The following is a 25,415-nucleotide window of genomic DNA, read 5'->3' as shown; positions in this document are numbered from 1 at the left end:
AGCTGAAATGGTTTCATGAATGGTTTGAGGAGCACAACAGCGAGTTTGAGGTGTTGACTTGGCCTCCAAATTCCCCAGATCTCAATCCAGTCGAGCACCTGTGGGATGTTCTGAACAAACAAATCCGATCCATGGATGCTCCACCTTGCAACTTACAAGTTGGGATCTGCTTGGGATCTTAAAGGATCTGCTGCTAACATCTTGGAGTCAGATACCACAGCAAACCTTCAGGGATCTAGTGGAGTCCATGCCTCGATGGGTCAGGGCTGTTTTGGCAGCATATACAGTATATATATGGCAGATGAGATATATATATATATCATCTGTGGAAGGTGTAGGACAATACAATGTTCGTCAAATAATTCGCTCCGAATGCAATGATACGATATCCTACCTGCCTGTCAGCATATGTATTTCCAAACCTCCAGGCACCTGTTCAGAGTGGTTCGTGACTCGAATTCATGCCTTTCAATGGCAACACTATCAACGTTGAAATGAATCTGCAGCAGTCAGGTGGTACAGGTCAGTGCTCTTTAAGTTCTTTATGCTCATTACTATTGTTATGTGCTTTGAGACATGAGGTAGTTGGGTTGATCTGGGTTGATATACACTGCTCAAAAAAATTAAAGAAACACCTTGAAAACACATCAGATCTCAATAGGGTAAAATATAATGCTGGATATCTATACTGATATAGACTGGGTAATGTATTAGGAATGGAAGGATGCCACATCGTTTGATGGAAACGAAAATTATCAACCTACAGAGGACTGAATTCAAAGACACCGCGAAACTCAAAGTGAAAAATGTTGCAGCAGGCTAGTCCATTTTGCTGAAATTTCATTGCAGCAGCTCAAAATAGTACTCAGTAGTGGTATGACCCCCATGTGCTTGTATGTATCCCTGACAACAATGAGATGACGGATGGTGTCCTGGGGTATTTCCTCCCAGATCTGGATCAGGGCATCACTGAGCTCCTGGACAGTCTGAGGTGCAACCTGGCGGTGTCGGATGGACCTCTACATAATATCCCAGAGATGTTCTACTGGAATTAGGTCAGGAGAGTGTGGGGGCCATGCAATGGTATCAATTCCTTCATTCTCCAGGAACTGCAATGGTATCAATTCCTTCATTCTCCAGTACCGCAAGGCTCAGTACTAGGACCGTTGCTTTTTACTCTGTACATGCTAACCTTGGGAGATATCATTAGGAAGCATGGCATTAGTTTTCATTGTTACGCTGATGATACTCAGCTCTATATTTCTTCGCGCCCTGACAAAAATCACCAATTCGCTAAATTAACAGAATGTATAGCTGATATAAAAAACTGGATGACCAGTAATTTCCTACTACTAAATTCAGGAAAAACAGAGATTCTAATTTTTGGACCGAAAACTTCTTCACGCAATAATCTAGAATACTGTCTAACACTTGATGGCTGCTCTGTTAAGTCTTCGTCGTCAGTTAGGAACCTGGGTGTGCTCTTTGATACCAATCTTTCATTTGAAGGCCATGTTACTAGCATCTGTAAAACTGCATTCTTCCATCTGAAAAATATATCTAAACTACGACATATGCTCTCAATGAAGAATGCAGAACAGTTAGTTCATGCGTTTATGACCTCAAGGCTAGACTACTGTAACGCTTTACTGGGTGGTTGTTCTGCTCGCTTGATAAATAAACTACAGCTCGTACAAAATGCAGCAGCTAGAGTTCTTATTAGAACTAGGAAGTATGACCATATTAGCCCTGTTCTGTCATCACTGCATTGGCTTCCTGTTAAACATCGTATAGATTTTAAAATCTTGCTAATTACTTACAAAGCACTAAATGGTTTAGCTCCCCAGTACCTAAGTGAGCTCTTAATGCATTATAGTCCTTCACGTTTATTGCGATCTCAGAATTCAGGCCAGCTGATAATACCTAGAATATCAAAATCAACCACAGGCGGTAGATCCTTCTCCTATTTGGCACCTAAACTGTGGAACAATCTTCCTAGCATTGTTCGGGAAGCAGACACACTCTGTCAGTTTAAATCTAGACTAAAAACACATCTCTTTAACCTGGCGTACACATAACACATTATCAATTTATATTTTTAAATCCGTTAAAGGATTATTAGGCTGCATAAATTAGGTCAGCCGGAACCGGGAACACTTCCTATAACACCAGATGTACTCGTTACATCAGAAAAAGAATGGCATCTACGCTAATATTAGTCTTTCTGTTTATCCCGAGGTTTACCAGAGTCAACCGGATCTGGGCCGTATCCAGCTGAGACCAAGGACCTGCACTTTGACACGACCACAACGCAGCCCTGAAGTATCAGCAGAGATCGAGTCAACTAGATCATCCATTGTGAAGACATCATCAACACGACAGCCAGTGCCACAGTTCCTCAACAGACCGTCCATACCGGCGTGATGAATTACAATCCTCAACTGGACACGACCACAACGCAGCCCTGAAGTATCAGCAGAGATCGAGTCAGCTGGATCATCCATTGTGAAGGCCTCAACGACACGACAGCCAGTAGCACAGTTCCTCAACAGACCGTCCATACCGGCGTGATGAATACGATCCTCAACTGGATGGAACTGAAATAAATACTTTGATTGTTGCGGATCCTATCAGACTTATGATAGCAACCTGATTGTAACAAAGCACTGTTCGCCAGAGGAGAACTGGCCCCCCGACTAAGCCTGGTTTCTCCCAAGGTTTTTTTTTCTCCATTTTAACACCTGTTTGCCACCTGATGTCACCTGATGGAGTTTGGGTTCCTTGCCGCTGTCGCCTTTGGCTTGCTTAGTTGGGGACACTTGACATTTGATATTCAATAGTATTCTTGACATTTATTCAACAGTGCTTTGATCTGCCTGCATTGACACTATTATTTAAGAGCTGCTATGCAGCCAAATTATGTACCAGTTATCAATGTAAAGCTGCTTTGACACAATCTGCATTGTAAAAAGCGCTATATAAATAAAGGTAAAAAAAAAAAAAAAAACCTGCCTGCATATTCTCGCCACATTGCCGTGCACCAGGAGGAACTCAGGACCCGCTGCACCAGCGTAGGGTCTGACAATGGGTCCAAGGATTTCATCCCGATAACTAATGGCAGTCAGGGTGCCATTGTCTAGCCTGTAGAGGTCTGTGCGTTCCTCCATGGATATGCCTTCCCAGACCATCACTGACCCATGACCAAACTGGTCATGCTGAACGATGTTACAGGCAGCATAACGTTCTCCACGGCTTCTCCATGTGCTCAGGGTGAACCTGCTCTCATCTGTGAAAAGCACAGGGCGCCAGTGGCGGACCTGCGGATTCTGGTGTTTAATGGCAAATGCCAATCGAGCTCCTCAGTGCCAGACATTGAGCACAGGGCCCACTAGAAGACGTCAGGCCCTCAGGCCACCCTCATGAAGTCTGTTTCTGATTGTTTGGTCAGAGACATTCACACCAGTGGCCAGCGGGAGGTCATTTTGTAGGGCTCTGGCAGTGCTCATCCTGTTCCTCCTTGCACAACGGAGCAGATGCCAGTCCTGCTGATGGGTTAAGGACCTTTTATGGCCCTGTCTAGCTCTCCTAGAGTAACTGTCTGTCTCCTGGAATCTCCTCCATGCTTTTGAGACTATGCTGGGAGACACAGCAAACCTTCTGGCAATGGCATGTATTGATGTGCCATCCTGAAAGAGTTGGACTGCCTGTGCAACCTCTGTCTCATGCTACCAGTAGTAACACCGACCATAGCCAAATGCAAAACTAGTGAAAAACAGTCAGAAAAGAGATGAGTAGGGAAAGAAATGTCAGTGGCCTCCACCTGTAAATCCATTCCTGTTTGGGGGGGTCATCTAATTTTTGACCATCTAGTGCAACTGTTGTTAATTTAATTAACACCAAAGCAGCTGAAACTGATTAACAACCCCCTCTGCTATTCAGCTGACCAGATCAATATCCCAGGAGTTTAATTAACTTGATGCTATTCTCTTAATAAATGGTTTTCTCCAAAACACGTTGGCCACAATTATTGGCACCCTTTTATTCAGTACTTTTTGCAACCTCCTTTTGCCAAGGTAACAGCTCTGAGTTTTCTCCTATAATGCCTGATGAGTTTGGAGAAATAATAATTCTGATCACCACTGTATTTTGACCGATTATTTTTCTGACAGTATTAGTTCAGCTGTAGTATTAATGTAATAAAGAGAAAATAAGAGACTCTTTAACATCTCATTGTTACTGATGTATCTTGCAGCTAAAAGCATTATGGGTAGAATCTCTCTAGTCTAATCTGATTCATCAACACAGATTCACTGATGATCCAATATTAACCCTAAACCCAGGATAGAGCGTCTGAGTGAATGTGGTCTGGACTGTGTGGATGAGGCTCATTGTGTCAGAGACGCTGTAGAAGGACAGAGTTCCTGCACTGTGATCCACATACACTCCTATTCTACTGCTGATAGACTCTACAGGGAGTTTAGTCTCTATGTCATTGTGTCTGAATGAGGTATTAGAGAAAGAGCAGAGCAAACTCCAAGACTGGTTGTTACGTCCAAACCAACACTCATTACCCTTTCCCTTCCTGCTGATGCTCTTATATGACACTGATATATACACACCATGATGCCCGCTCCACTCAATCTCCCAGTAACAGCGTCCACACACACTCTCTCTACACAACACCTGACACACTTCAAATCTGTCTGGATGATCAGGATATGGCTGGACTGTGTTAGTGACAATCACTCTGTTCTCCTCAGTCAGACGCAGGTATATATGTGCTGTGTTCAGATCCAGAGTGAGCTGATGGTAATCTGATGGAGATAAAACACATCAAAATCAGGAATTATTGATCTGTCTGATATCCCCCTCCCCTCCTCAAATAAAATGTCTCCTAATTGTATTTCCTGAATATTAATGTTGGTTATCATTCTGTTTATTATAATTAGGCCTATTATTATATTTACACCATTCAGATAAGAAACTGATACTTTATTTCAGCAGGGATCCATTAGGAATTGATTCATCAATAAGTGTAATAAATTCATTTACAATGTTTTTAAGGATTGTTGGCCTATTGTTGTTGATTTTCATTGCCGATCTTAAGCTTTCTGGTGTCCCAAAGGTTAAAGAGGCTTGTTACAAAATCCTGTTCAGGATAAATTCACTGTTGAATTTTTATAGACGAGATTTCAGTTTGTTCTTCCTTTCCGGAAACTCTTGAAAATTCATCTAAATCTTGGATGACTGTTTTTATTTGGCTTTCAGTGAAAAATAATCATATTTATCCCTTAGTTTTAGAAGATATCCTGTTTTTAAAGAATGTGTTGAATCCCTAGTTCAGTGCTGTCCTGATTTACATCTTTGTTAAAGTCATGAGTTTATTCCATTCAAATCTTGCTTTTATGATATCGTTATGTTTTCTTTCCCGCTTTTCAAATGTGCAGTAAAAAAATTTAAATGACAGTAAATACATTTATAATGTTAATAAACATTTCTATTATAAATAATTTAAAATAACTCACATTTCTATTTTTCATTTCATATTTCTATTTAAATCTTTCCATTCATCAAATATTCTGGATACAATTTAAAAAAAAAAAAAATTGCTTCCATGCATTCCACATTTTTATTTTACATTTTAAAATATTTTCAAATAGCAAATGGTTCTTTAAAATCTTAGGGATATTTCAAAATATTACTGTATGTTTGATCAAATAAATGCAGTCAATATTCAATATATCTTCAACTATAAAACTCTGTCATGTTTTCTTTTACCTTCTACAGGAAGAACATGAATACACTTTTTCTGCTTTTTTTCTTAGTGACTTACATTGTAGGAAGTCGTACCTGGTCCTGGGAACAATGTTGGTTGAAGTGACTGTGGAAATCAACAGACATGAAGAGTGTGATTGTCATGTCTAAAGAAAATGATCCCTGCATCCACTCCTAAGACATTTCTAATATGTTGTTCTACATGAGATGATGGAGGCTCATTTCTGAGAGCAGATGAATCTCCAGGACTTTACCTCTGTCAGAGATCTTCTTGAGCTCCTTTTTGCAGAAATCCTCCAGTTTGTATTTCAGCTGTCGGACAGATCCTCTCACACCATCAATAGAGGAGAAAGGACTGAAGGGCTCATCATTTACGCCTGTAGATTCAGGAGGAGCTGAGAGAGACTGGAAACTCTACAGAAAACAGAAATCAAAGCTCATCACTTCCACACTTGGGCCAATAGCCTGTACTACTGTCAGATTTGTTGTGTCTCTTGTTGATCTTCAGTAACACTCCTTAATCCAGCACTTTCACATTTTCTTAATTCTTCTCATATTCATTATATCATGTTAGAGTTATAAGTTTTAGCATTTGCCATTTACACTACACAGCAAAATCCCCAGAGTTAAATCAATTCTGCTTAGAGTACATATGGTCCCTCTCTAAATATTGTTAAAGTATCACAGAAACAGAGTTAAAGTCAGTTGTAGTTTTTGTGTTTCTCTTTTCTTCAGTGATTCTGCTTGTTAACCGCAGGTGTTCATCACTAATGCTCAATCAACACTTAATTAATCGCTTAATTATCTCATTAACGTTAGCTCTGCTTCAGTGTTACTTTAACACTATTTAGAGAGGGACCAAATGTACTCTGCGCAGTTAATTTAACTCTTGGGATTTTGCTGTGTATATGTGAACTTTCTAGGAAATTACTTGGATGATCAAAAATCAACATAAATGTAACAGATCAAGTGAATCAATAGAGTCACATGGCAGAGTTGAGTAGATTTGATCAGGAAAAGCAGTTCAAAGGCAATGAGTCGATTGATGATTAGGACACTATCCCACGGTCAGGTTTTGTGGTTTAAATAAGCTGAAGCATTTCTAATATACAGCCTCACTTCCTGTTTGAGGACTTCACTGTCAAATTCATTAATGTGTTATCGGCAAATAGTTATGAAAATTATTATAGGTTTTAGCCAGTTTGAAGATGATCTGAGAAAAGAGGCGATGGGAAATCTAACTGGCTAAAACTGGCACCATCAAGTTGTTGTAAAAATAAGTTTTAAATATTAGCGATTAGGGGTGTGACGAGACAGGTATCTCACGAGACGAGACTCGAGACTGAGTTCACGAGACGAGACGAGACAAGATTTTTACACACTATTCTTAAGAAATCCTCAATGGCGAAATACATGACTAGAAAAAATATTCTGGTGTATTTGAAATGTTTTAACTAATCATCTTGTAATGAATGTCATTTCAGTTCTACTTTCTGAGTGTGAATTATCATAGGCAGTAAAAGACAACAATACTCAAGCACTGTAAAAGGTTTTGCCACTAACTCAACTGACTGACTTCTCTTCTGTATGATTTCAGTCTCTTCAGACCTTACTGTACATGATTTATGAGCTTCTACAACCTTTGACCTCCTAACTGAACTCCTTTCCACAAACTGATCATAGAAATAAAACAGTATAAATAAAAACGTTAACACTTTACAATAAGGTCTCATTTATTAACATTAATGTATTAACCAACATCAACTAACAATGAGCAATATATTTGCTACAGTATTTATTAATCTTTGTTTATGTTAGTTAATAAAAATAGTCATTCATTGTTAGTTCATAGTTTACAGTGCATTAACTAATGTTAACAAATGAAACCTTATTGTTTGTGCTTAATAAGATTAAGAGAAAACTGTTTTTCGTTTTCATGGTAACACTTTACATTAAGTGCAACCATAATCGCACTCTCTCAATATTCAAAGTGCAAATAAGACCAAATTTTTCTTTGATACAGAGCTAGGAGATGGTTACAACTACACTGCCCAGCCTAAAATAGCTTTCATATTGAGAGATACTTGCATTCATCAGGGAGCCGCTTTCAAAATGCGAGGTATTGAAATCGCGTTTGAATGCGCGCTCGCGTTTACTTTCACTTTCAGCGATCGCACGTACTCTTTAAATATGGAGCGGCGGCGTCCGTTATCCAACTGAATTAAATGTTTTTTATTTAAATACAAAGCAAAACAACAGTGGAGGCGTAATGTAAACGTAGCGGTGGCATATTCTTTCCTAATCATCCTAACCACTCTGTAATGGCAACATCAAGACACTACTTTTCGCCTCGACGAGAAATCTCGTCACAGTTTAGTCTCGCGAGATCTCGTGACACGAGATCTTGTCACACCCCTATTAGTGAAGTTTGGAAGCTCAATATATTTCCTAAAATGCAGTTGTAAGTGCATTCCTTTCAGAAGAGGATGATCAGATGAGAGTTTCTCTGTGAGTCTCTTGCTCAAGTCCACTATGATCCTGTTCTTCTAGATCTCTGTTACCTGCAGGAAATGGACGTAATCCTGTGTGTGTGAAAGCTGCTCCAGCTCATCGTTTCTCCTCCTCAGATCATTGATCTCCTTCTCCAGTCGCTTCAGTCGTCCTTCAGCTGGACTCACTGCAGTCTTTTCCTGATCTCTGATCCGCTGTGTCTCCTCAGAGCGCCTTCTCTCAATGGAGCGGATGAACTCAGTGAAGATCTTCTCGCTGTCCTCCACGGCTGTCTGTGCAGAGCGCTGTTAGGACACACGTCACAATCACACAGTGGCTTCAGTGAGTCCTGACTGAAACTCTCTACCTTCTCTTCTTCTCCAGACTCACCTTACGAGACTCCACAGCCTCTCTCACCTGCTGAAGATCTTTCTCTTTCTGCTGAATCCTCAGCTGGAACGACTTCTGCGTCTTCTTCAGCTGGTGCTAAAGGACAAACCAATAACAGGAAACATCACATAAATCATCATATAAATAGATATGAATCCAGTATACTGTAGGTGAAGTGATGAAATTGAGGGGTTAAAGATCTTACATGGTATTGGACCCAACTGACTTTCAACATACAGACACAAAGTTACAAAATCTCTCCAGCAGGAGTTATACTCTATATCAGTGTCACTGTTTTTGAACTCCCTGAAACGCCTCCATTGTAGTCTTGAGTTTTCTTCTGGGAACGGGAATATCCCTCAATGAATTGAGTCTTGTTCATAAGATACTATTTTTACCAATCCGAATGTAAACCCTTTTGTATACAACCTCAATATTTTGTTGTGTTCTCACCATTTTTATAATGATTGCTTTCAGAAGCATGCATTTCAGTGCAGGTCAGATGTTATAAATGAAGTTACAAAGGTACATTCAGGAGAAGCCTAATCATTCAGTCCTGCCAATTATAATTATGAGCGTATATAAGCAGGTCAATGCGCCATCCCAGCAGCAATTCTTCCAGCACCCCTCCACCTCCCCATCACCATTTATGGTAAAGCGTGTTACATTTCCAACGCACTCTAAGCAGTAGACCAATCACAACAGACTTGGTCCAGCTGACCAATTAGAGCAGACTGCAATTTTTGAAAAGAGGGTTTTACAGAAACGGAAAACAGTATTCAGACAGAGGGTGTAAACAGACATTAAATGATATAAACGTATTCTAGTAGACCCCATAAACAAAATGATGAACCTGTAAAATTAGCATAATGCGTAGTTCATACCTGTTTCTTTGTCCTCTGTGCTGCAGCTGATACAGTGCTGTGGTTTTTATGTTCATCCATACACAGCACACATATACACTTCTGATCAGTGATGCAGAAAACCTCAAGGAGTTTATCATGTTTTGGGCAGATCATCTCCTGTAGTCGTCCAGTGGCATCAGTCACTTTGTGTCTCTTTACTTTAAAGAAACTCTCATGTTGATCAAGGTGATTCTCACAGTAAGAGTTCAGACACACCAGACAGGACTTGATGGCTTTGTGTTTTCTTCCAGTACAGACATCACACTGCACATCTCCAGCTCCAGCGTAACAGTCAGCAGGTAGTTTACGCTTCTTCAGTTTCTCCACCACTTCAGTCAGCATGGTGTTTTTAGCTAAAGTAGGTCTTGGACTGAAGGTCTGTCTGCATTGAGGGCAGCTGTAGACTCTCATCTGATCCTCCTGATCCCAGCAGCCTGTAATACAGCTCGTACAGTAACTGTGTCCACAGGGAACGGTCACTGGATCCTTCAGGAGATCCAGACACACTGGACACCTGAACGCATCCTGAGAAATTCTGTCTTCTGCCATTTTACTGCATGAATACAGAGACACAAACACACAACAGCTCAACTACACTTCAGTTTCTCTTTACCTGAAATCATGTGATTCATATTTCCTGGTTCTGTGTTGGAGAGACGTGTGCAAAATAGGTGTGTCTGTAAAGCATTGTGATGAGGCATGATGTTAATAATGGCAAAAAGTGAAATGGTGTTTATCTTTTGTGATCCCATAGTCCCAAAAATGTGCAAAAAATATTTACAGGACGAAAAAAAAAAAAAACCCCAAACTATATAACACACACACACACACACACACACACACACACACACGTTATTTATTATATTATATTATATATATATAACATGTTATTGTTATATATAAGAATGTGTAATAAGAATATGTACTTTTTTCTGATAAACCACATTTTTCTTTAAACTTTACTTTATTTGGTCCCACTTTATATTAAGTGGCCTTAACTACTATGTACTTACATTTAAATTACTCATTTGATACAACGCACTTATTGTGTACATACATGTTTTTACATTGTACTTATATTTGAAAAACACCTGCATGTAATTACATCTGTAATTAATTTCTGTAATTACATTTATAATTACACTGTTGACCCATCCCTTACACCTTACCCCTACCCTTAAACCTACCCATACCACCAAAGCTTTCCCTAACCTTACCCGTATCCCAATTCAATAGCAGAAAAAGTGTTTTGCAATTCAGTATGAACCCAATAAGTACATTGTACTTATTTTTTTGATGTAAGTACATAGTAGTTAAGGCCACTTAATATAAAGTGGGACCCTTTATTGTAATCAGCAGTAAGGGTACACTATAAAGCCTTTTCAAGGTGCTACAAGTATTAATACCACAGACCACAAGGTACTGCTTAAGTGTGAAACAGTAAGACGGGGGAAAAAACATCTGAAAACTAACAATGCTTGTGTGAAAATTGTGTGACGTTGTGCTAACTTCAAATATTCAGAAAATGTTTAGCCTAAAGCTTTGCAATGTCTAAAATTATTTTGCCATGTAAGCAGTTATTAGTCAAGTAGTTTAATTATGACTCTTTTAAAAGACAAGTACAGTCATGACTCATGATACTTAGGCTGTATAATTGTTATAGAGATTTAATTGTGAAAAGTAACAGTTTAACAAACTTGGAGCACAAAGAGACATTTATTAAACAGTGAAATATTACAGTATATAATCCATCCCTCAACCACACTTTATATCTTATGCTGTGTTTTCAGCAGAACACAAACGTGTCTAGAAACAGCAGTTACATTTATGAAGACAGAATATTACCATCTTATAATTATTACCAAACCAAATATATAAAAAAAAATCTTTTGCAGAAACCGCAGAAATACACGCCACCAAAATATGTTGATTAACTAGTTCGAACTGTGTTGATTAACTAGTTCGCAGTTCAAACTGATCCGATCAAATCTCATCTGATTTCACAAGTTTGTAGTTGATCTTTGATCCCCTGGATTTGTAGACCATCATTCCACACACCATGGCCACTACTGCTATGACACATCCAGCGACGAAAACAAGGTTCAGGTTCAAGCTTGGACTGATGGCCTCTGGAAGCAAATGAGGGACATTAGCATTTAAAACGCCTTACTTTTTGATTGCACAATCTTCATAATCTACCATGGGAAAGATATGATGTACCAGTAAGTGATGCGCTCCTCTTCAGCCGCATGGGTCCCTGGGAAATGAAGTGACTTCCGGTCTGGATGGCAGCTTCTCTTTTGTGAACGTGTGAGGATGGTGCAACGACCGTGCCATTGGTGCATCCCTGAGCGCAGCGAGTGTTGGGATTGTTGGCTTGACATATGATAATGGAGCAGCTGATGAACACCTACAGAGGAAAAGAGAGAATAAAAAAAAAAAAAAAACATTCATTATTCCAGTAAAACTGGGCATTTTGTGTCATTGTTTAGTGTTTTTTTGTCCATCCTTGCCTGGTCATATTGTCCAATAAACTTGAAGGCTTCCATACTGAACTTGACATTGGGATCATGACTTGTGTAGATGTTAACAGTTTCATCAGCCGCACATCTGGAATACATTGACAAATTGGATTTAAATTAATTTGTCTGAGAATGACACTGCTGCCAGATCATTTCATTGGATACATTACATTTGCATTACATTCTTAAAAATAAAAGTCTTTTTTTGACATTTGAAGAACCTTTAACATCCATAGCATTATGCACTCAACCGTGTAGTAGCGTGTAGTAGCTTTTTTTGTATGATGTGGAGTGTTTTTAGAGTCTTACCCATTTGTGATGATGGGATAATTGATGGGATAATTGGGATTATCGAAGGGTGTAGCTACGCAGGACTCGAGGAAGACCTCAGTGTTTTGCACTAAATTGACAGGTGCGATCTCCATGTAGATTGTCTGTCCCACGTCATAGTCCAGTGGGTAGGTGTTGGGGCTTCTCATGTTTATGAAATTAATAGACTGATAAAACTCAAACTGATAGCTGAATGAACCGAAGCCTCTCTCAGTGAAGTTGACAGCTGGCCTGTGAGCATCAAACTTTGTGGTGACGCTGCTCTTTTTCTGGTACTTGCACATTACTTCAATTTCAATGTCATTTTTCCTGGTTATGATGAGGTTTGGATTATCGAAAGTAACAATTGTGTTCTTGAAGAGGAGATGTTCCTCAGTCTCCTACAAAGAAACAAGTATAAAAGTAGTTTTAGATGCAGTGGAAAACTTTTTTAAACTATTATTTATGTCTATTGAAACTCATAGAAGTCCTTACTTCGATTTGAGTACCGCATCCATTTAGAGAGAAAGTTGTAAACACATGCGTGCTGTTAGAATAAACCAAACAGGAAGCGTTGTTGTTCAGCCGCAAGTGATCTCCATGGATTCCTGCAATAGTGGCTCTTTCTATCGACACAGACATTGTGTCTCTTGAGCAAGTTACGTTTGCTCTTGGACCTTGAAAAAAAAAAAGAACAATGCTAAGTATGTAGATGTATAAACTTTCTTTTGCTTCAAGGACACTACAGGAGTATGAAGAATTTAAACATCAAATGTCAAGAAGAATTTCACTAAATGATGTAAATACCTTGAGCCTCCACCACAACAATAACACACCTCATCTCAGACTGATAGTACCTAGACCTAAAATATTAAGAAAATTAATTAGCTTCATTTCATATGGCACATTTTGATTGAAGTAATCTAACTGTGCAATCATACCCATATTGGCCCTCAGCAGCGAAGCAAATTGGAAAGTGTTGGCCAAAATTCTCTGATGTTGGTGTCCAGTTGATCACATACTCTCCAGTGGTGGTGGTCTCCTTTGTGCTGTTCAGAGGTCCACTAAAGACCACATCAGTGATGCTGGACAATCGGGGGAAAAATCCAATTAGATGCACATGTATCAGTTTAGAAACTGAACTGAAATGATCCTATTTTTGAAGTTATAGTGAAGATTTAGTTCAGTGGTTCTTAACCTTTTTGACTCCAAGGCCCCTCACCATCCACAACAATATTAAAATTTCAACCTGGTCTCATGTTTCACGAGACACAAAATTACGTACCGGCACGTACGTCTTGCTGCAGTTTCCGACGAAACGAACGCTAGAGGCCGGTAAAACGTCAATGAGCGCTTTGGCTCATTTTCACACACGGTTTCGATGACGGCCGGGGTCGGATTATGGATTCATAAAGACTCGTTTTGACGTCTCCTCGAGCAATATCATGTTACAACGTCAAAGCACTTCTTACCGGAGTGCCCGATTTGTAAACGAACGCACTTTGGACTTTGCGTCGCTTGACCGGCTCTACGCATTTCGCTTTTTTGGCTGTGACCAAGCTTGCTAGGTAGCTCAGCCGATACAGAGTTGGACTTATGACGAGAAGTCGACTCCCCCTGCCTGGGTACGAATCCCGTGAAAGGCGACTGACGGTAAAAAAAAAAAGAGAGCTCAAAGAGAGATCTAAACAAGTACGGTACGGTACGGTACGATCGCTGACGCTTCTTACATCACGTTTGCTTTTGTTAACACTATTGGGTAGGTTTAGAAAAATAAAAAAATGAACACGCTTTTAGCGCCACTCAGTAGACATTTTGCATCGAAACTGCAGCGATATGTACTCATTGGTACGTATTTCGCGACTCGCAAAAACGTGCCCACGGGTACGTTTTCATCATGAGACCAGGTTGTAAAATTTACACAAATTAGTAGTGTCCATAGATTAAAGTGGTCCTATTATGCTTTGTTTTCATTTTCAACTTCTTTAGTGTGTAATGTTGCTTTTTGAGCATGAAAAAGTCCCTTCAGCGGGAGTTATTCTCATTATATCAGAACGCACTCTTTCTGAACTCCCTGAAACACCTCCATTGCAGTTTTGTGTCACAAACGCGTCTCCCGCAACAGATCTACCGGATCACCAGAGGGAGCCCTCACCCGAGTATTAACTTTATTTGAACTCAATTTCCCATGAACCCTCATACCTGGGACTGATTACCTTGCACCTGCTGCCAATCACACACACTCAGTCTCCTATAAAGGACGCTCTCACTCACACTTCATTGCAAAGTCTTGATTAGCCCCGGTTGTCATTTCTGAGCATTATTTCTGTACCACTTACCTGTTGTTGACTTGGGCTGTTTATCTGGACTCTGATTTCTGCTGCCTGCCCTGATCCTTGCCTGCTTATCGTTGTTCCCTGCCTGCCGCCTGCCTCGACCCTCTGCCTGTTTACTGTTTATGTTGTTTGCTGCCTGCCTCGACCCTCTGCCTGTTCTCTGGATCTGTTTATGCTGTACTGCCCTTGTTTGAATAAACCGCAGATGGATCAATACACTTCTGACTCGTCACATTTTGAGTTTTCTTCTGGGAACGAGCATGTCACAATATTTCTCATTTAAATTCCCGCCCAAGGCATACACAAAATAAAGGGACGGGGCCTGGTTGAGTTAGTTAGTAGTGTTTTGAAACTCTCGGTTATGGTATTTATTTATTTATTTTTATTATTATTGAAGATCTAGTTTGAGCTCAGAGGGAAGGATGAAAATCTAGATTTCTCTAATCCACGCTCAGAGAAAAGTGTTAACTGTGATCGGACATTTCCTTCATACCTTGAGTAGGTTGCAGTAGCCATTACTCTGATCTCTAGCTCTTGATTGACACGAGCCTGTAGGTGTTCTCCGTGATGAGGTGTTGGGTGGATGAACCGAGGTAGATATTCACCCTCAATGCAAGATGGTGCAGGAGCCTCCACTAAACCCAAAAGGTTGTTGCAGAACATCACAATTAAAAGACTAGGTGACACTTTATTTTAAGGTGATGTAGTTACACGTTTATTACATGTACTTACTCTAGTATTAACAGTAAATTGCGCATAATTACAAGTATAACCCTAAACCAAACCCTAAACCTAACCGTAACAATATAGTAAGTACATGTAGTTAATTAAAGGGGTCCTTGATCATAATTTCAGTGTTTTAACTTTAGTTAGTGTGTAATGTTCCTGTTTGAGCATAAACAACATCTGCAAAGTTTGGTGCCCCCAAGAACACGCAACAATAGGGGGTGAGGCCATGTTGGGCTGCTTTAGAGAAGAGGAAGAGTTGTTGTTGTAGAGTGTTGTTGCCATGCCATCATTTTATGCTGGACTGCTTCACAAATAAGGGTCAATTCAACACTGGATTTGCACAAAAGATTAACATGACGGCACATGCTAGTCAATGAGTTGAATCAACTCCACAGCAACTACATAATTCTATCCACTAACCATTCAGAAACGTCCAGTTTCATTCTAAAAGTTGTAACTTCTTCCTGAGTCTCTCCATCAGTGCCGGTTTGAACAATGTAAGGCTGAACACCATTAATGATAATCGCCATTTTGGCTGCGTGAGATTCTCCAGATTTGTTGTTGTTGAGCTGCGCAAGCGCTGTGCAAGCTGTTAAAGCTCCGCCCTCTTCTGGAAAGGGGGCCAGGAGCAGCAGCTCATTTGCATTTTAAGGAACACACAAAAATGGCGTGTATTTGCTCACTCCCAAATAGGGGTAAATTTGACAAGCTATAATAAATGATTTGTGGGTTATTTTGAGCCGAAACTTCACAGACATATTCTGGGGACACCGGAGACTTATATTACATCTTGTGAAAAGAGGCATAATATGTCCCCTTTAATATTACTCAGTACTTATTTGAGTAAGTACAGTGTAACTACATCACCCTGAAATAAAGTGTAACCAAAGACTAATTTCAGCACTGAACGGTACCTTCTATTGCAAACTGGAGTGGTATTTTGCTCAATGGTGGATTGGCAGATGCACTGACAAACGGGGCTCTGACCGCTGCAGCCATGGCAGTGTAGTTTAGAGTGATGTTCTGTTTGGGATAGTCTTCCATGACCAACTCAAATACATAAACACCACGTACCGAAGAGTTACCATATGACAGAGTACAAGAGCTCTGGGAACAAGAAAGATTTGAACAGTGAATGTAACATTCAGCAGCAACCAAGGCAGTTAAGAACATGTGGAAGAATGAAACACTTCTTATTTTTGTATAATGATCAACTCTCTCACACATTGTTGTACACTATTCCTTGCTTATTCTCACCTGATCCAAAGTAAATCCTGCATGTTGGCTGCACATTCCACACTCATTTGCACTGAAAACTCCATATCTACACCTGACCTGATCATGATCTGGATCACAGGACAACAGATTGTAGTTCCTGGGGCAGTTCTGGGGGACTCTAGACACAATCCAAAAACAGTCATCTTGAAATGAGTTTGACTTTTTTTATCATTTAGTACATAGGCTTCAAGAAGTACTTGGACACTTTTACACAAAAACATTGTTGCAATGAATTTACAACAACTGGTCCTAAGGTGCCTTTTACTGGATCACATATAACAATAATAAAAATGATAGGTTAAATGATGAAATAAAATTATACAAAATATACAATATACAAATATGAAATACAAATAATAATTACAATGACATCATTGTGATATGTTGGTTATATTTTGAACGTTGAACATTCAAATAGTGTAGGTGAGAGATCTTTTCAGATTGATTTTTTTAATTCATTTTTTCCTTTATAGTATAGTATTTATCCCTAAAGGTATAAATTTTACTAAAATAGATAGCAGTTTTAAATGATTTAAAAAAAAAAACAAAGTGTCAGGATTATGTTTTGTTCATTGTGTTTTGGTTTGGTTCTGTTCTGTTTTTGTTCTCTACTATGTGTATTGTGACAGTTCCTAGTTTGTTCCCTTGGTTACAGATTTCATTCACCTGTTGTTTAATTAGTATCCTCATTATTCCTCGTGTATTTAAGCCCTTAGTTTACTCAACTCCTTTTGATACTTCACTCGTACTGCGTCTTGCTAGACGCTACGGGGAAACTCCTTTTCTTCAATAACTGAAGCCTTATTCAATCACGCAGTGCAACTGCACGGCCATTGGTTCGTGCAGTTGGAATAAAATTAACCAATGACTGTGCAAGTCTGTGGCGAAGAAGGCCACTAGAGCCCGCCAGAATGGGTGGGGCATCTGGCTATATAGATGGGCACTTTGCATAGGATCTCTGATTTATTCTTCTTCAGCGATGACGATTTTTTTCAGGAGAGCATACAGAGCTTATTTTTCTAAAGGAGCATATTTCTCTCGCGTTTGTTGTAAAATGCTGAACCTCTGAGCGTGTCGCTTGCCGGCTCCGCCCCCCGCAAGCTGTGTTCATTGAGAACAAGCTCTCCTACTACGAGAGCGCGAGAGCGAGCTCAATGCTGACAGCGCTCAGCTGAATATGACATGACACTCTCCCCTGACTCTGGTGAGACTCATGGAATATATTCACTCTGAAAGAGCATATTTCTCTGGTGTTTGTTGTAAAATGCCGAACCTATGAGCGCGTCGCTTGTCAGCTCTGCCCCCGCAAGCCGCCAAGGTCGTCCTAAAGCCAAGGCATAGTTACATACCTAAAGTGCTCTCCACTCCATTTGGAGCACAGGTGATCACACTCTCTGCACTTCCTCCCTCGCAATAGGACCAGGAGCTAAATTTACTCTGCCCAGTCAGGGCTTTGAATCTGCATTGACATTTCCGCCTCATTCAGACAGTCAGAACAGCTTAACCTCTGCGAGTTTACCCCGTTTTTTCCTTTTATAGGCCTCGATTTAAGTCTGGGTCCCTGGCTAGTGGCCTTGCTTCACTGTACTCGGTCCCTTGGGCCCTTCAAGTGCTTAGGCTAATTACTTATTAATCGTTCCTCTACCATAGCACGGAGTGATTGTACTCGTTCCCCGTAGTACGAGTGAAGTACTGGAAGGGAACATACTCGGTTACTAATGTAACCTCGTTTCCTAGAGATACAGGAATCAGTACTGCGTTGCTAGCCGTGCTATGTCGCTGCACAACTCTGGTCGAAACAAACCAGAGATCCTATGCAAAGTGCCAGATCCCCCGCCCATTCTAGCGGGCTCTGGCGGGCTTCTTCGCCATAGGCTTGTGCAGCTCCGCCGTGCAGTCATTGGTTCTTTTTTTTTCCAACTGCACAAACCAATGGACGTGCAATTTCACTGCGTGAATGAATAAGGCTTCTGTTATCGAAGAAAAGGAGTTTCCCTGTAGCTTCTAGCAAGATGTAATACTTATTCTCCTAATTTTTGTTGTTTCTATTAAAAGACATTTGAAAGTGATTCCAATTCTTGCAAGCTAACTTAACGTGACACAAAGTCTGAATTGAGGTTGTACATTTCTTCAAGAAGCAGACAGAAAATGAGTTTCAATAGTACTGCATTGAAAAAAGGGGACATTAACACTCTGAGGTCTGAGGGTATTGCCGGCGATACCACCGAGGTTTTTTTCTTACCAGCAGGGCTTGACATTAACTTTTTTGCTCACCAGCCACTGTGGCTAGTGGTTTTCCAAAGTTACTAGCCACTTAGCACTTTCACTGGCCACAATTTTGCTGTTGGGAAATTACATATGATTAAAGTTGACTTTGGCATGCTTAAATTAGATTTAGACTAGATTTTGAGTCATTTTACTTGATTTACAAGATTTAAAATCCTTTCAAACTTACAAATGCAGATTGACCACCCAAATCAAGACTATACATTGTATATATCAGCTGGAATGTACAGTTATTTTTGTTAGGCTATATAAAAATAACAAAGAAGGAAAATTACAAATAGTAATTAAAAAAAAAAAAAAATCTTTTTTTCAGATGTTTATTTAGCATGTAACGTTATACATTTATTTAACATTTGTTGATGTTTGATTATCATTAATGACATACAGATATTTATTTGGGTGCTGCTGAATGCATGGACGTCATACACATCCAGTTTTTACCCACCTGTTTACGTCCACTTAACCCATAGCCGACTGTGTTCACGCGAGATATTCCACACGATGCATTTTGACATCTGTGTGTGCGTGTATTCAGGCGCAAGGAGAATTGATCGCGCTCGCGACAGAGAGAACGCGCTCGCGACAGAGAGAACGCGCACGCGAGCGCTTCTGTTGTGTGTCATTCAGCGCGATTCCGCCTATCCCGCCTTCACTAACCGCAAGTTAATCGATAAAGAACTGTGACTGAATTGTAATTTTGTGATACGACGAGCTTGGCTACCTTTCATTTGGCTGTAGGCTGAAATTATATTCAACCCGCCAAAGTGGCTAGTGGGAGTGGCTGTCTTACCCGCCACAGCGGAAATCTACCCACATTTGGCGGGTTGGCGGGTGTTAATGTCAAGCCCTGCTTACCAATGTGAAAGAGACTCAAAATACTCTGTTAATGTTGCACATACAATTAAGAGTTATACACCATTTTAATCTGTGGAATATCTTCTTTTATTTGTGTACACTCAGAGTAAAAACAAAATGTTGTGCTTTTTGTAAAATAAAGAAAACCAACATGATGCATGATCTCTCGTCTCCCTCTGAAGGAAGTCCAATCTGATAGTTCTCAGAAAACTATCTGTTTACTAATCACAAAAAAATTAGACTTATGTCTAAAAAAACGTTGAAATGTCAGGTTTTAAATCATGTAAGTCAAATCGAAAATAAACATTCTGTGTTTATGTAATCTGTATGAAAATAGAGCCATGTCAGAAATCCGTGATTCAGCTCATTATCCGCTAATACGGCCACGCCCACGGAGCCAGCGCTATTCAGACGCAAATTCAGTCAATGCATGCATACATCGTCTCAATCGTGTATTTATTGTCTTGAAACGTGTTTTGAATAGCCATAGTTAGCGATCTCTGTCCTCTGTTAGTTCGGTTAGTTCCTGGATTGCCTATTCTTCTTTAGTGCTCAGGCATTTGTGGACTAAAGGTGTACAGAGCGCCCTCCAGCTGCAAGTATGAATTGTTGAGTATAAATAAATGTATAAAGTATAAAGTATGAAATAAATATTACTCTTCTATATAGAAAATTGACAAACATATGAGAATCCATCAATATTTCTCCAAATGTGCGTGCTTTTAAGCTAAAAGTCTATATGAAATGCCATAGAGGTAACATAATTGTTCAGACACTTTGTATCACAGAAATACATTATATTTTAAAGAATATAATAGAATACCATTATTTTAAATTGTAATAATATTTCACAGTGTTGCTGTTTTTTCTGTATGTTTGATTTACACCATGAGCTTGAGACATGATCAATGTCTCACAGGTTTTTTCACAGCCTACCTGACTGAAAGGCCCTATTAATATGCAAGTCATTTCAGGTCATTATTATGTGATTCTTTTGTCTTCTCAGGTGAGAATCACCCATTATACATGAGGATTCACGCCTCCACACATACTGTGTTTCTTGACCAAAGATGTTTTAGAAAATTTAAATCTCTCTATTGTTTTATATGAACAATCAGGCAGCATAATTTTTACCTCATTTTGAAGCAAAAACTCTAGTCTACAACCTCAAATGCCCAGAAGTCTCGTGAACAAAGATTTAATATATATTTTTTGGCTTTATTTCAGTGACTTAAGTTTTTTGTTTTTTCAATAACCACGCATAAACGTTATTCCTTCAAAAACACAAACATGTACATACATGTTCCTCACATATTATTGTAGCCTAGTTTGTGCTGAATACAGTGTAATGACACTTTTTCCATTAATATGTTTATGAACAACTGAAAAAAGCACAAATGTCAGGGCATGTCAAAACTTCTCCAGGTTCCCAAAATCCTCAGACCCCTGAGGGTTAAAAAGCGAGCAGATAGAAAAATCTTTAGATGAAGACAAACTGATTTTACCTGACAATGGGAAGTGTGGTGGCGACTGGAGATCTGTTGGGCTGAGAGGTGTCAGATCTCACTCCAAGGTCAATATGTGTGAGAAGTCCCCAGTTTCCACCAGTTGTGACTGTGTTATAGATCCAGCAGCAACTACTTTGGCTGTTGACATAAGCATATATTTTTCCATTTGTAATAAATTAGTTTTATACTATTTTCAGAGCTATAATGGTGTATCAGATTAGTCTTATTCCTCTGCATAAGTGCTTACTGCAACTGAAATGGGCTGTTGTTGGGGACGATTCTCTTCATGACTCCCTCACTCTGGCACCAGCCACCACCATTAGAGCTGCTGTCCACTTTACCCATCACATAACTTTTACTGCCACAGTTTCCAGAGCCGCAATACCAGTTATCGTACGAATAACAGCTATGATAGGCCTCTTTAAAGCGGATATCCACCTGAAATAAAACATTTGTAAGTAACTTCTCAACATCCATAAAGGTTCTAGAATACTATTTTCATTAACATTTTGGAATATTGCAGATGTCATTGTCTTGCTTAGGGTAATTTCATGACTACTATGTATCCTAAATACACAAAATATATAATATTTTCACACATTTGGCTTAATTTGACAAAATTACAGACTGATTTTAAATGGCACACAGTTAAAATTTTATTTTATATTTTCCAAACTGATCATAATACACATATTTTTTAATTAAGCCGAATGTGTGAAAATATTATATATTTTGTGTAATTATTATTTTATCATAAAATATAAAATTATTTTAAATTTTTAATGAAAATGCTTTTCATATTTTAAGATTTGAAGTCTGGGTCTAGGACAATGATTAAATAATAAAATCTATACATAAATAGCATTTGAAATTTATTATAATTATTACTATAATGAAAGCATTTTCAATTATGGTAACACTTTACAATAATGTTTCATTAGTTAACATTACACTGTAAAAAAAAAAAAAAAAGATATTCTTGATTTGTTATCATAACATATTTTCTTTTGTCAAATCAAATTATATAATTAATGTAGTTCAGATAACATAAGAGAACATGCATTGGTGGTGGTTGAGGAGATTCCCCCTTCAATATGTAAAGCGCTTTGAGTGTCCAGAAAAGCGCTATATAAATGTAAGGAATTATTATTATTATTATTATTATATAGAGTTTCTGTTGATAAAACCTTCATTGTACTAACTCAAATTTTTAATTTCAATGAACTTAAAATTTTAAAGGCCCACTGAATTCCCTTGGAACGTGCAGCATTATTCAATGTGTTGACGTAATTCAACTGAAACAGGAAGACAGGGCGGGACATATCGAACAGCTCCACCCCTTTTTTAAAATAGCTAATAGCATTTTGTTTATACCACAGCTCGGCCAGAGCCATTAAGTTTCCTTCTAATCTCTTACAGTTTCTCCTCCTAATCTCCTCTATATGACTTTAAAATACGGCATTCTGTGCAGAATTCAAATGGGTCCAATATATTTTGTGGTCTGAGCCGACTCACACGTGATCCGCTTTGTGCTCTCGTTTCTCTGGACCGGAGCAGTTCACGTGACACTAACACGAAAACGGACTTCATTCACGTCAATAGAAAGCATATGTACACTGTCTGAATTGTTCCCTATCCCCTATTTAGTGCACTGTGCCACGTAGAAACTATTAAATGTGTGAACAAATGACCGATTTCAGTCGCAGCTTCAGCGTCTGTTTATAGTGTAGGAGGGGCGGGACTTCAGATTCAGATGAATTTGATTGGACAGAAGATCTGATGAGAAGCTGAAGTGCGCGTTGATGTCATGCAAATCCGCAATCTATTTTAGCGGAAGTGAGAGACTGTAAGCTTTGAATGCTTATATTTCCTAAATTCAAATTTTGTCATTGTTTTGGAACACACCAGCTCATTCAAAACATTAAAGGAACTCTCCACTTTTTTTGAAAATAGGCTCATTTTCCAACTCCCCTAGAGTTAAACAGTTGAGTTTTACCGTTTTCGAATCCATTCAGCCGATCTCCGGGTCTGGCAATACCACTTTTAGCATAGCTTAGCATAGTTCATTGAATCTGATGAGACCAATAGCATCTCATTAAAAAAAAAATGACCAAAGAGTTTCGATATATTTCCTATTTAAAACTTGACTCTTCTGTAGATACATCATGTACTAAGACCGACGGAAAATGAAAATTTGCGATTTTCTAGGCCGATATGACTAGGAACTATGCTCTCATTCCGGCGTAATAATCAAAGATCTTTGCTGCCGTACTATGGGTGCAGCAGGACCAATGATATCACGCACCGCCTTTGACCCCCTACTTGCACAGGGAGCGTGCCTTGCAACCATGGAGACATTTGTGAGAGGCGTTGCGTAATATCATTGCGCTTGCTGCACACATGGTACGGCAGCAAAGTTCCTTGATCATTACGCCGGAATGAGAGTATAGTTCCTAGCCATATCGGCCTAGAAAATCGCAACTTTTCATTTTCCGTCGGTCTTAGCACACGATGTATCTACAGAAGAGTCAAGTTTTAAATAGGAAATATATCGAAACTCTTTGGTCATTTTTTTTAACGAGATGCTAAAAAGGCTAACATATTCATACTAAAATCTAAAAAACTTTTTTGATTTCAGGGGGACTTTAAGGCAACCAGGTAACTTACTTTTTTAAGTTAAACCAACAATTCTTTTTTTACAGTGAAGTTAACTACATTAGTTTACATGAAATAAGAATTAACAATACTTCTACAATATTTATTAATCTAAGTTAATGTTCATTTCAATATTTATTAATACATTATTAAAATCAGATGTTGTATTTGTTAACATTAGAACTGACATTAAGCTGGATTTTTATTAACTAACATAAACAAAGATTAATAAATACTGTAACAAATGTATTGATCATTGTTAGTTCATGTTAGTTAATACATTATGTTAACAAATGAGACCTTATTGTAAAGTGTTACCGAAATAATGAAATAACCGAAAAATTTTATCGTGACAGTTTATATATTTAAATACAAAAGTTAAAAAATACACAAATCCCCTTGCACATAAATGTGCACCTAATTGGAAAAACACCTGTTCATGGTTGTAAATTAAAGTCTCACCTCATAGGATCCATCAGGATTCTTTCTGGAGCTGAAGGTCATTGAGCCTCCACAGAAGTGAGAAGCAGTGGCTGTGGACGCCAACAGAAGCAGGGATGAGAGCAGAGCAGAGGCAGACATGATGCTCATGACTGAGGTTTCATCTCTGATCACTGCGTTGCCCTTTTAAAGGACCTGATGGAGGAAGTTATCGAAAAAAAAAAGACTCATTTCAATAAAGATTTCCATTAAAGGAAAGACAAATGATATCTCACACTCCTACCCTAAGAATGAGTGGCATGAAATTTTTTTGCAACTCCATTGCTTCTCTGTACAATTACATTCGGTTTGGAAATTCTGATCAAGAGTTTCGTTTTTTAATTAGTAATTTTAGTGCTTCAGCTTAAATAGTTCAGTTAGCTGCCAAAGCAACATTACTCATTTTTGTTTAATGTAAGTTTTTCCTCCAAAATGTATATATTATTTTATTTTTATTCAGCTTTATTTTAGCAAACTAAAATAAAAACAACAGAAAAACAAGAACAAAACTAACTACTACATTACCATATGATACTGTGAATAAAAGCATTTCAGTGTTTAATTGCTCTACCCAGATGCAATCAGAATTAAGTAAAAGATACCTGATAATCAAAGATATATAAATCATGTTTATGCACTCACGAATAATGTTGTTAAATCTTTCGTTGTCATGACACTTAGTGAAGGCACATGTGTTTTGTACCTTTGTTTGTAAAACACTGACAACCACCAAACACAGAGGTGATGAGAGTCACATGATGAATGTTCATAACAAGCAGCTTTTTCAAAAGCTGAGAAGGACAATACTAATATATAACATTAGATATAACATTAAACCCTAATGTACGTAACTGATTAGAAAAAAAAAAAAAAAAACTAAGAAAAACTAAAAAGAAA

General features: G+C 38.7%; 2 protein-coding genes across 3 annotated transcripts; both read right to left on the bottom strand.

Annotated features, from left to right (window-relative positions):
• Positions 1-3,708: 3,708 nt before the first annotated feature.
• Positions 3,709-10,174, bottom strand: LOC125257942 (tripartite motif-containing protein 16-like). 2 transcript variants are annotated; one of them, XM_048174673.1, is made up of 6 exons: positions 9,540-10,174; positions 8,656-8,751; positions 8,337-8,570; positions 6,030-6,189; positions 5,834-5,881; positions 3,709-4,814 (listed from the first exon to the last, which is right to left on the bottom strand). In XM_048174673.1, the coding sequence occupies exons 1-6, from the start codon at positions 10,107-10,109 to the stop codon at positions 4,297-4,299; spliced, it is 1,626 nt and encodes a 541-aa protein (XP_048030630.1). In that variant the 5' UTR covers positions 10,110-10,174; the 3' UTR covers positions 3,709-4,296. The 2 variants fall into 2 exon arrangements, with proteins under 2 accessions (XP_048030630.1, XP_048030632.1); XM_048174675.1 differs by having other exon boundaries at positions 8,683-8,751.
• Positions 10,175-11,211: 1,037 nt separating this feature from the next.
• Positions 11,212-24,655, bottom strand: LOC125257940. The gene is made up of 13 exons (XM_048174671.1): positions 24,501-24,655; positions 21,631-21,821; positions 21,381-21,521; positions 16,714-16,852; positions 16,371-16,563; positions 15,221-15,362; positions 13,333-13,476; positions 13,199-13,254; positions 12,887-13,068; positions 12,392-12,792; positions 12,074-12,170; positions 11,781-11,970; positions 11,212-11,689 (listed from the first exon to the last, which is right to left on the bottom strand). The coding sequence occupies exons 1-13, from the start codon at positions 24,627-24,629 to the stop codon at positions 11,544-11,546; spliced, it is 2,151 nt and encodes a 716-aa protein (XP_048030628.1). The 5' UTR covers positions 24,630-24,655; the 3' UTR covers positions 11,212-11,543.
• Positions 24,656-25,415: the final 760 nt, after the last annotated feature.

This window comes from Megalobrama amblycephala, linkage group LG22, assembly GCF_018812025.1.
Source record: "Megalobrama amblycephala isolate DHTTF-2021 linkage group LG22, ASM1881202v1, whole genome shotgun sequence".
Taxonomy (NCBI): domain Eukaryota; kingdom Metazoa; phylum Chordata; class Actinopteri; order Cypriniformes; family Xenocyprididae; genus Megalobrama; species Megalobrama amblycephala.
This window is presented reverse-complemented; position numbering and strand designations above follow the sequence as displayed.